Here is a 12,894-nt window from a genome sequence, read left to right on the forward strand (position 1 = left end):
GCTTTAAATAAGGTCTGTATCCTCATGATTTTTGGCATAAAAGAAAAATCGATAATTTTGACCCATACAATGTATTGTTGGCTATTGCCACAAATACAGTACCAGTCAAAAGTTTGGAAACATTACTATTGTTAATGTTTTTGAAAGAAGTCTCTTATGCTCATCAAGCCTGCAGTTAAAAAAACAAAAAAACAAACAAAAAACAAACAAAAAAACCCCCCAGTAATATTATGAAATATTATTACAATTTAAAATAATGGTTCTCTTTTTTAATATACTTTAAAATGTAATTTATTTTTGTGATGCAAAGCTGAATTTTCATCAGCAAGTACTCCAGTCTTTGGTGTCTTATGATCCTTCAGAAATCATTCTAATATGCTGATTTGATACTCAGTTATTATCAATGATGGAAACAGTTGTGCTGTTTAATATATTTTTTTGGAATACTTTTTTCAGGATTCATTGATGAGTAAAATGTTAACAGCATTTATTCATAAAAACAGCATTTATTCAAAATAAAAACATTTCTAACAATATAAATCGTTACCATCACCTTTTATCAATTTAACGCATCCTTGTTGAATTAAAATACTAATTTCTTTTAAAAAAAATAGTTATTGTTCCCAAACTTTTGAACGGTAGTGTATATTGTTACAAAAGATTTCTATTCTAAATAAATACAGTTCTTTTTAACTTTTTATTCATCAAATAATCCTGAAAAAAGTATCTCAGGTTATAAAAAAAATATTAAGCAGCACAACTGTTTCCAACATTGATCATAAATCATCATATTAGAATGATTTCTGAAGGATCATAAGACACCAAAGACTGGAGTACTTGCTGATGAAAATTCAGCTTTGCATCACAAAAATAAATTACATTTTAAAGTATATTAAAAAAGAGAACCATTATTTTAAATTGTTATAATATTTCATAATATTACTGTTTTTTTTTTTTTTTTTTAACTGCAGGCTTGATGAGCATAAGAGACTTCTTTCAAAAACATTAAAAATAGTAACGTTTCCAAACTTTTGACTGGTACTGTATACCCGTGCGACTCGTGACTGGTTTTGTGATCCAGGGTCACATATTAGTAGCTATAGTAGCTCAGCTATATACTGTATGTGTGTGTCTGCGAAAACTAGATTGCTTCTTGATGGACTTTTGAGGGCTACTGCACTTACGTCTAAAGAAAACAAGTATTATGAAGTAAATACCAATTTACTATTTCTCTATTTGAGTTGCACGATAGTAGTTAAATTGAGAATCAAACTGAGATCACGATTCTCCAATGATTCTGAACAGACAACAAAATAACATGTAATTTACTAGTGGTTCTGACTAAATGATAATGGCTGCAGTCTGTTTAAAATGTTTAACTAAACGGTATGAATTATTTTAAAGGGGTGGTATAATGCCCTTTTCACAAGATGTAAAATAAGTCTCTGATGTCCCCAGAGTGTGTGTGTGAAGTTTTAGCTCAAAATACCCCACAGATATTTTTATATAGCATGTTAAAATTGTCACTTTTTGAGGGTGAGCAAAAACGCACTGTTTTTGTGTCTGTTCCTTTAAATGCAAATGAGCTGCTGCTCCCGGCACAGGGGGCGGAGCTTCAACAGCTTGTGTCATTTTACCTCACACACACACGACCAGCGTTTTTTTGAACGAATCTCTTGAATGAATGATTCAAAGATTCACAAATGCATTTTTACAGTCACTTGTCGCCACCTACTGGTGTAACGATGTAATCGATTCGTTATTTGAAGCGCCAAGTTACTTTCAAAAGGTGATTTGCTTTATTTTGAACACTACTGTAGACATCAGTGTTTATATCCAAACGGTAAACTTTTATCCCAGTTCTTCTGTGATCATTTGAAATTACCGCAACACAGAAATAACGATACTTTGTGGTGTTTGTGAAGCCGTTTCGTACTTATACTGTACATGATAACTGCTCTATCTGGATCAGCGGCAGCGCCAACACAGATTTCAATTAAAACAAATTATTTAGTTCACTGCTGCATACTATATCACACACTATTGTTTTTAAAATGCACTATGAATTAGCTTATATTACAGCATGTGCTTATAATGTTTATGACACACAGTCATGTTTACGCTTATGACACACATAGTCAATGTTTGGGAGAGAACAGGAACGCCTGACCCTGAACACAGAGAGCGCATTACAGCTTCAGTGACAAAAACTGAGCAGTTCAAAGCTTCAAAACCCTCGTAAAACCACCACACACTCCAATCGGCCACGATCCCAAACCCTCTTTGTAAGCTCCACAAAGGACAGCAAAGTCATGTCTACTCAATAAAAGCCCGGGCCAGACTCCGCCACCTCTGTCATGCAAAAAGCCATGTTGGAGGCCCTTTGTGCGCAGTTGTTTCAGTTGTTACACACACAAAGAGCTGAAAACACTCAGTCAGCCATGATGGATTGGTCAAAACAGCGGAACAACAAATCATTTGGATGAATCTAAAGGAGCCTCTTTGTTAAGGGTGTCACACTTTCAGCTCATTTCATCTGCATCTTATATGAAAGTATGTTGCATCTGAAGTCCTCTTACAATGCTAGTGAGGGTTTCACCATTTATTATTATTTTTTTATTATAGGTTTTTCACGTGCATTTTCTACCGTCTCCCTGACCCTTAGAATTAAACAGGCTACTGTACCTTTAAGACTTCCACATGCAAATGTAATTGGCTAACCTCTTTGCATATGAATTGAGTTACAACGCCCTAACCGAACGTCTGAATCCTCAGCTGGTGTTGATATAGGTGTCCGGATCGGCCAAAAGAGTGATTTCTCGGAAACTTTTCGGAAAATTCTGATAACGTGTTGTTTAGGCAGCAATGCACACCAAAGTTTATTGTAACATCCTAAATTGTAAAATGACCAACAAATCTATGATTTAAATATCTTTACAGTTCAAATAATACAAATTTAGGCAAAAACAAAAAGTTTTATGAACCGATATACCATGTATGTATATATAGGGGAGAGTGGGGTAAGATGAGCCATTTTTTTTTCTTATGTGATCCTCAAGATAAGAGAAAATTAGGCAGAAGTACATTGAAAGATCTTAAGTAATTTCATGATGTTTACTATCATTTTAAATGACCAGAATACATCTATTCTAAAAATATGGCTTCTTATATATAAAAAAAGAGTTCCTGTGGCTCAATTTACCCCAGGTTAGGGGTAAATTGATCCGAGTCAGTGGGTAAGTTGCACCATCTAACTGAATCTGAATCAAACCCAGGTGAAATCGTAAAGATAATTTACCTCTTTTAAAAACTACTTCAATAATCAAATTTCCTTTTACAAATAGTCATGTTTCTTTTCTTAAAGCTAACTTAAACAACATAAAAACCAAATGAAGTTGAAATGTCAAAATCTTTAATTATTTGCATTTCCGAAAATAAATATTGAACACCAAAGTTGTTCCCAAAAACAGACTAAACAGAGTTTGTTGAGTAAAATTAAAAACTGAAGTAGAATGAATGAATAAATGTCATGAAACTAATAAAGGTTCTTGGCATGGTATTTTTTTCTGCAACGTCGAACATGTTAGGCCATTAGGGACTACAGGTACAGATTTATATGATTAACCATCTTCTGGTTAGAAGGATTTGGTGTTCTTGTACATTGTTCCTATCAAATAAACTCAAAAACTCATTTCTACCAGTTATTTATACCATAATTATGCCAGTTTATACTTCAGAGACTTAACTTAAGTGCTTACAGTGCTTTATGGTAAGCTAAAATGCTGGCTCAATTTACCCCACAGCATTTGGCTCACTTTGCCCCATAGGCTAATATTTAGCTAAATGATTTGCATGGTTTTATACATTAAATCACCAATATGGATCATAAATATTTTTAGACCTGGACAAATTTGATGTGATGTAACAGCCATTGCATCTGTTATGGGTGGTAAAGTAAATGGGTGGCTTCCACTCCTCCCATGTGTTTCTCTTTTTCACAGTCTGGCCGAAATGATGGGTGGTTTCAAAATATATGGTCACATGACAATAAAAGTGTACAGTTGGCAATATAAGGGGGGTGGGTCAACTTACCCACTGGCTCATCTTACCCCACACTCCCAATATATATATATTGGGTGTGAACAAAAACAGCAGATGGGCTGAATGTAAAATTGCAATTTATTTCAATAGTCAACTTTACATTCTACTAACTCTCAGAGTCTCATAGGTAGACTCAGACTGTAGAGTTAGAATAATAAGTTGAAATGTAATTGCAAAGTTAATTATAGTCAACAAGGGAAATAAAGAGTTACCCAAACTCACTCCCTGACTCAGGGTTCGTACAGAAACTGTAAAATCTAATTCCAGAACTTTCAGGAACTATTCAAGTTCTACTTTTTAGTTTTCAAGGACTACAATCAGATATCTCACTTATTAAACAATATCTTTATCATCTTTCAACTTCTAAAAAAGCTAAATAGATAAATAAAAATAAACTAATAAAACAAAATGGTACAAATAAAGTGCAGCGGATGCTATGACTGGTAACTTTAACCTTTGAAAGGACACTATGACAAAGATATTCCTTATTCAAATTGATTTTTTTTTCTCTCCCATGAATATATAATTGACCCGAAGAATGAAAGCTGTATCATATACTTAGATATTTATATGAGTAATATTACACTCATAGCCATGTGAAATGGCTCTATCTATATCTTTATCAGACAGTAGTCAGCAGTGTTCACTTTGCATGAAAATATTGTTTTATAAATACAATTTGAACACTAATTTCGCATATATATATACTTTTTTCAATAATGATGCACTTTTCAAGTACCTTTTCATAAATATGGCTGTTTTCAATGGTTTTCCAGGACTTACATTTCAAAAAAAGTCAAATTCAAGCACTTTAAGCACCGTACGAACCCTGCTGACAGTAGGTGGCGCTTATGAAGCTACAATATGCTTATGTGGTGCATCAAATTAATTTGATCTTTTAAAAGATTAACAGAAATCCTGTTTCGCATGATATTTTCACATGTGTTTGCTGACCTTGTTGGCCTGGTCCGCGTCTCTGTTGAGTCGTGTCCTCTCCTGGTCCCAGCGGCTCTGCTCCTCCTGTATTTGAGTCTCTAGGCTCTGCTGGATCTGTCGGCTGTCTTCTTTGAGGTTGTGTAGAGACGTCTGCAGCTCAGCGATCACCTGTGTGGACACACACACACACACACTCGTTCATCTTCTAGAGAAGCAACAGGCTCCTGAGCTCAGAGATCAGCAAAGCTCCTCAGGGTCGGAGTTAATTACTCAGATAATGGATTCTGCTTAATTTAATGCTTGACCAGCTGGAGTCAAAGTATTCAGCAATGTCTTTGAGGTTTTCAGTAGATTTTTGTATTTTTTTTTTCTAACTGGAGGCCAAGATCTCAATTCAGTTGCTGGTGTTACATAATCAGTCGTCTCTAAGGTGTAAAGAGTCCCTGAAAAGCATACTTGAGTAAAAGTACAGATGCCGAACAGCGAAAATTACAAGTTACAAGTACGACTTGAGTAAAAGTCTTAGAGTATCTGATTTTAACAGTACTTAAGTATTTTCCTCATACTAAATGTAGGCTCAAAGATGCGCTAGTCCTCGACGGCTAAGAGACATGCCGGTGAAAATAAGAAACAATTGATCTAAAATCAAAATAAAACTGAATATTGCAATAAATAAAGGTCGACACAACAAGTCTACAAACTCTCAAGTCTCAGTTAAGCTCAAGTGCACTAAAAGGCCATAAGTAAACCAATATCCTTCAAAAAGGTCGCATCAATATAGCGGATAATTATAATAATGTTAAGCAAAATTAAATAGTCATAGTATCACTGTGCCGATTTTGGACAAGTTTGGGTGAGTAAAGGCAAAACACACAAGATGTAATACCTTCAATGCCCTTAGATGGCGATATCGCTTCTTTATAGCAGCAATAAACTACTGCAGAAAAAGTGAAGTGCCATGCAAAATGTATTGGCGTAAAAAGTACATTTTCTTATTCAAAAATGTAATCAAGTAAAAGTTGATACTCAGCCAAAAAGATACTTAAGTACACTAACTAATTACATTTACTCCAATACATTACACTACTGTGTTCTGGATGCAGACGAACCAATGAGCAGATGAGATGAAATACAAATAATGAATTAAATAAATAATCAAATAAGATTATAGGGGAATAAATGTGAGCCGTACTGAAAACAAGCATGATCTCAACAGTGAAAGCATCAATCTTGACTCACTGTAATTCCATGATTGATGAACTTTACACAGTTATTAAACTGAACTGGTTTCATCTGAACAGTGACAGCAGAATTGAACTCTGTTCGCTTCATTGAATCATTATTTTCCTGTTATCACTGTAAAGCTGGTGACTTGACTCATTCACATGAAATATGTAAACTTTATGTACATATATGTAATTTATTTGTAAATTACTGAAAATAGATGGCAAAAACAAAGTTATTGACTAGAAAACACCACTAAGAAAGGACTTTTACGAATTGTTTGTGACTTTTTGGGCTGTGCAAAAAACGCTACCTATTGACACACTACCGAAAAACCTTTAATTGCTAACTTTTAGCTAATTGACGAGCAAACAAAACAATAATTCACAGTTATTCACAGTCATCATACTTTCTAGATGTCTTTTTTTTTGCTGATTCTGCCTAATGAACACTTTTTTTGCAATATATAGCAAATCTCGGCTGCTTGATTTTTGTATTTCATTGGAAAATGTAACCAAAGCTCTTTATATAAAGCTGAATATAGAAGTACGTCCAAAGTTTTCTGCATGCATACAGTATGCTCGCTCGCGTAGGGCGATATTTACTAGCTATATGTGACCCTGGATCACACAACCAGTCACGAGTCGCACGGATATATTTGTGGCAATAGCCAACAATACGTTGAATGGGTCAAAATTACAGATTTTTCTTTTATGCCAAAAATCATTAGGATATTAAGATCATGTTCCATGAAGGTATTTTGTAAATTTCCTACCGTAAATATATAAAACATGTATTTTTGTGAGTGAATGCAGCACAATCGCCAACATAAATGAACAACTTTAAAGAAGATTTTCTCAATGTTTAGATTTTTTTGCACCCTCAGATTCCAGATTTTCAAAAATGTCCTATGCTAACAAACCATACATCAATGAAAACCATATTTATTCAGCTTTCAGATGATGTATAAATCTAAATTTAAAAAAATTGACCCATGTGACTGGTTTTGTGGTCCAGGGTCACAAATAGCAAATATTAATTGCTAAATCTAAACTGTATTGTCGCTCAGCTCTATTATCTGCTAATTGTTCCCAATTCCAATTTATTTATAAAGCACATAATAATACAACAATGTTGACCTTAGTGCTACACAAAAACTAAAACATTAAAATATAAGAAACACAAATAACGATAAATACAGAATATGCAAAATATGGACTCTCAGATTGTTCGATCCACAGACTCTTAGGAGTCTTAAACACACCAAAAACATCTTCAAACTCTTAAAACCCGACACCTGTGATATAACAGTACCTCGACAGTCAAAATATGTCCGAAAGGCATGATTTTAAACTATTGCGAAAGGCATTATATAAATTATAAGCACTTGATTGCAGCCCATTACTCTAATTATTTTTGCATGTTTATTTGCATTCTCTCATTCTCTCAACTATGAAATCTCATGCAATGCATTATTAGCTTTTAATAACGAACAGATTTAGTTGGTTATCGTTTTGTTGCCCGTGTAAACGCACTTAACGGCTGTTAAAGTCAGTCTGAGTCAAGGTCCTGTCAGAATCAGTGTTTTTAGGGCCCAAAATGAGAACCGTACAGTTAAAATCCCAAATGACCACCCCTGCATAGTCGCCCTTCACATTCACACACTGAACTCACACCCAAAACACAACTGAGGAGAGTTTAATGATGAAAATGAGAAAGACCAAACTCAGATTCTGCTTCAACTGCAGCCAAGAGAGCCGCGGCGAAGCTCAGGGCTAGACAGATAATTGTTTATTGTGCATAAATGTTCGGAGGAACGCTTTTACTGGAATCCGCTGATTGTGTAGGAGTTGGGAGTGATCTCTTGGAGCGGACACAGAGGGAGAGATTAGGCTTATTTTGTCAGTGGGCGAACCACATGAAAGCACCAAACGCCCCATTATTATGGTAACATAAGTTCTCATGGTAATAATTATTTGGCTATACAGATTCGTTTGCCTGAAGGGACACACTCATCCGCTTGATTGTTATTCCTCGCTCTTGATATTTGGGAATTTCGCCGGTAATGGCTTCAGCACGTCGTCTTTCATTTTAAAGGCTGTCTTTAGATTGGTGGAGATGTTATACTGTGGCTATGAGGTGTAAAACTGACATCTTCTTTCTGATGGGTGGCTGAGTTATTGAGATGCGCAAAAACAAAACAATATATACAGTATGAGACCAAACTGAAAGCTTTAGTGATGTAGTTAGACATTGGGGGGATCATCAGAAACGAGGGATCAATGTATCGGCGGACGATATGGCAAAATTATATTCTTCAGACGGGATTACGATACAAAACATAAAAGAAAAGAGGATGACAGACCATTTAGGCCAAAGTAGAGGTGGGCCAAAATGTTTATTTCATTAGTTCATCTTTGTTGTTAAAAATAAGAACAAAGATGCAAATTACACATAATAGGTACAATTTAACAGTAGCATTCAATATCAGCATATATATCACGCAATTCTGACTTTATAACACACAATTGCGACTTTATATCACGCAATTCTGACTTTATAACACAATTGTGACTTTATATCACGCAATTCTGACTTTATAACACAATTGCGACTTTATATCACGCAATTCTGACTTTATAACACAATATCACACAATTCTGACTTTATAACACAATTGCGACTTTATATATTACGCAATTCTGACTTTATAACACAATTGCAACTTTATATTACGCAATTCTGACTTTATAACACAATTGCGACTTTATATATTACGCAATTCTGACTTTATAACACAATTGCAACTTTATATCACGCAATTCTGACTTTATAACACAATATCACACAATTCGGACTTTATAACACAATTGCGACTTTATATCACGCAATTCTGACTTTATAACACAATTGCGACTTTATATCATACAATTCGGACTTTATAACACAATTGCGACTTTATATCACGCAATTCTGACTTTATAACACAATTGCGACTTTATATCACACAATTCTGACTTTATAACGCACAATTGCGACTTTATATCACAAAAATCTGTCTATAACTCGCAATTGCGACTTTATATCATGCAATTCTGACTTTATAACACAATTGCGACTTTATATCACGCAATTCTGACTTTATAACACAATTGCGACTTTATATCACAAAATTCTGACTATAACTCGCAATTGCGACTTTATATCATGCAATTCTGACTTTATATCACAATTGCGACTTTACATCACACAATTCTGTCTATAACTCGCAATTGCGACTTTATATCATGCAATTCTGACTTTATAACACAATTGCGACTTTATATCACGCAATTCTGACTTTATAACACAATTGCGACTTTATATCACAAAATTCTGACTATAACTCGCAATTGCGACTTTATATCATGCAATTCTGACTTAATATCACAATTGCGACTTTATATCACAAAATTGTGACTATAACTCGCAATTGCGACTTTATATCATGCAATTCTGACTTTATATCGCAATTGCGACTTTATATCATGCAATTCTGACTTTATAACACAATTGCGACTTTATATCATGCAATTCTGACTTTATAACACAATTGCGACTTTACATCACACAATTCTGACTTTATAATGCACAATTGCGACTTTATTTCACAAAATTCTGTCTATAACTCGCAATTGCGACTTTATATCATGCAATTCTGACTTTATAACACAATTGCGACTTTATATCACGCAATTCTGACTTTATAACACAATTGCGACTTTATAACATGCAATTCTGACTTTATAACACAATTGCGACTTTATATCATGCAATTCTGACTTTATAACACAATTGCGACTTTATATCATGCAATTCTGACTTTATAACACAATTACGACTTTACATCACACAATTCTGACTTTATAATGCGCAATTGCGACTTTATATCACAAAATTCTGTCTATAACTCGCAATTGCGACTTTATATCATGCAATTCTGATTTTATATCGCAATTGCGACTTTATATCATGCAATTCTGACTTTATAACACAATTGCGACTTTATATCACGCAATTCTGACTTTATAACACAATTGCGACTTTATATCACAAAATTCTGACTATAACTCGCAATTGCGACTTTATATCATGCAATTCTGACTTTATATCACAATTGCGACTTTACATCACACAATTCTGACTTTATAACGCACAATTGCGACTTTATATCACAAAATTCTGTCTATAACTCGCAATTGCGACTTTATATCATGCAATTCTGACTTTATAACACAATTGCAACTATATATCACGAAATTCTGACTTTATAACTTGCAATTGCGTCTTTATATCATGAAATTCTGAAAATAAAATTTAACAGTAGCATTCAAGTAAGAAATAGAATAAACAAATGTAAAAAAAAAAAAAAAAACCTACACAGACTTCACTTCATGATTTAAATATACATTGATTGTTATTCAAGCTACTATATAGTAAGTGATGTTCTCTGTCATTTGCTGTTTGATTGACAGTAATGACACAGGTTTATTAGGCTGCTGTCACTTTAAGACCAAATCTAATACACAGACATGCATCCGAACTCTTTACGTTCACTGACTCTGTTAATGTAAACCTTGTATGTATTTGACAGTTTAAGCGCAACAAGACGAGAAAGCGAATTTAGTGATCACGTGCTGTTTGACAGGCTTTTAGTGTGCAAGGAAAACGCATGTCAGAACAGCATGGCTTCAAAACGCATGCAAATAATAAACTTTAGTGATGGCGAAGAACTGCAATAACCCTACCTAACCGTAACTACAATCTTTCTTTAAAAGCAGATTTCGGAAACATTTTAATTGTTCGCGATCTAAATTGTGGAATCGCACACCCCATCAACACTTACAAATCGTTAATCATAGTAAACACTACGATGTTGTGCTATTAAACATGGCAAACTTCACATCAGAACTCACTGTCGTCAAAAAAAGAAGAAATGAAATAGAACAAGATTTTGTACTTTTACTTACATTTTTATTTTATTTTATTTTTTACATTTTTTACACTTACAAAAAGTGTTTTAATTGCTTTTGCAATTTTGCAAAACTTAAAAAAAATTGGGTAACACTTTATTTTACAGTGTCCTTGTTACATATGTACTTACCATAGCAATAACAGTAAATTATGCATAATTACATGCAACTAACCCTCAACCAAACCCTAATCCTACCCTAACCCTATAGTAAGTACATGTTGTTAATTAATATTACTCAGTACTTAAATATATAATTACACCGTAACAATGACACCTTAAAATAAAGTGTAACCAAAAAAATGATATGCAGAATATCATAATAAATGATATTCGGTCAGGTTGTTGCTATTTGTTTGATAAAGTGTTCTGTTAACATGTTACATTGTAGTGATTTGTGTATTGCTAACATGTTAGCACGTTAGCATATTGTAAAGAGCGCTATATGAATAAAGCTGAGTCGACTTGTTTGTCGCGCGTACAGCTGAAACGCGTGGATCTCAGAGCTGGACTGATTTGATATGCGCATGCATAATAATACTCTAGCACACGTATGCGGTGATGAAAGGAGATCTACTGTAGAAAGCCAAGCTCAGTTCGGACAACACCTTGTGTTCCTCATCATTAGCTGAGAGCTTCAAACACCGGCGAGATTAAAGGTCAGTGAAGAAGAGCTGGATTTGCCCAGTGCTAATTAAAGACGCTGCAGTCGTGAGCATGAGCATGTATGGCGCGGTATGGATTTAATTGGCGCGTTTCACATGCGACTCCACAGCTTTGGGCACATCTGAGAGAGGCCTGTTGATGCCATGGGTTAGTGTGCGCCTCAGAAGTTCAAAGGACACTTGTCTATACAACCTTGCAATGCATTATGGGACACTACAGCAACTGTATTCTTCCAAGGCCAAATAGTCGCAAGGGAATAGTACAGAAAATCTATCATTATAACTGATTATATATCATTAGTCAAAACTGACTAAAATAGAATAAAAATGGCCACAAACACAATTTAGTTTTAGATACATGTCATATTATTAAAACATTGGAAACCCTCACCACCTCCATTAAACATAAAAATGCTATTATAATAAATGCAACACTGTTAAACATTTTTAAATGACACCTGCTAATATAAACCAGATAATACAACTAAATAAATCCAATTCATTAAGAACCCTGTTTCTGTTTTTCTCCATTTGGGCAAACAATTCTATGGAAGCTTGTTTGCGACACAGAATTAAACATTTTAAAAGATAGTTGCGACTTTTTATCACATATTTCTGACTTTATAACACAATTGCGACTTTATATCATGCAATTCTGATTTTATAACACACAATTCTGACTTTATAACACAATTCTGACTTTATATCACGCAATTCTGACTTTATAACACACAATTGCGACTTTTTATCACACAATTCTGACTTTATAACACACAATTGCAACTTTATATCACACAATTCTGACTTTATAACACAATTGCGACTTTATATCACACAATTCTGACTTTATAACACAATTGCGACTTTATATCACACAATTCTGACTTTATAACACACAATTCTGACTTTAGAACACAATTCTGACTTTATAACACAATTCTGACTTTATAACACACA

General features: G+C 34.1%; 1 protein-coding gene across 1 annotated transcript in view; it reads right to left on the reverse strand.

Annotated features, from left to right (window-relative positions):
* cep112 (centrosomal protein 112) overlaps positions 1-12,894 on the reverse strand; it is a gene marked incomplete at its 3' end in the record, with an annotated part of 211,975 nt that overhangs the window by 56,004 nt on the left and 143,077 nt on the right. Inside the window, exon 23 of the mRNA XM_084108946.1 lies at positions 5,056-5,205. Within this exon, the coding sequence (XP_083965072.1) occupies positions 5,056-5,205 (150 nt within the window). The remainder of the gene's footprint in view (positions 1-5,055; positions 5,206-12,894) is intronic.

The sequence above is a fragment of the Abramis brama genome (genome assembly GCF_963993115.1).
Source record: "Abramis brama genome assembly, chromosome: 1".
In the NCBI taxonomy this organism is placed as follows: domain Eukaryota; kingdom Metazoa; phylum Chordata; class Actinopteri; order Cypriniformes; family Leuciscidae; genus Abramis; species Abramis brama.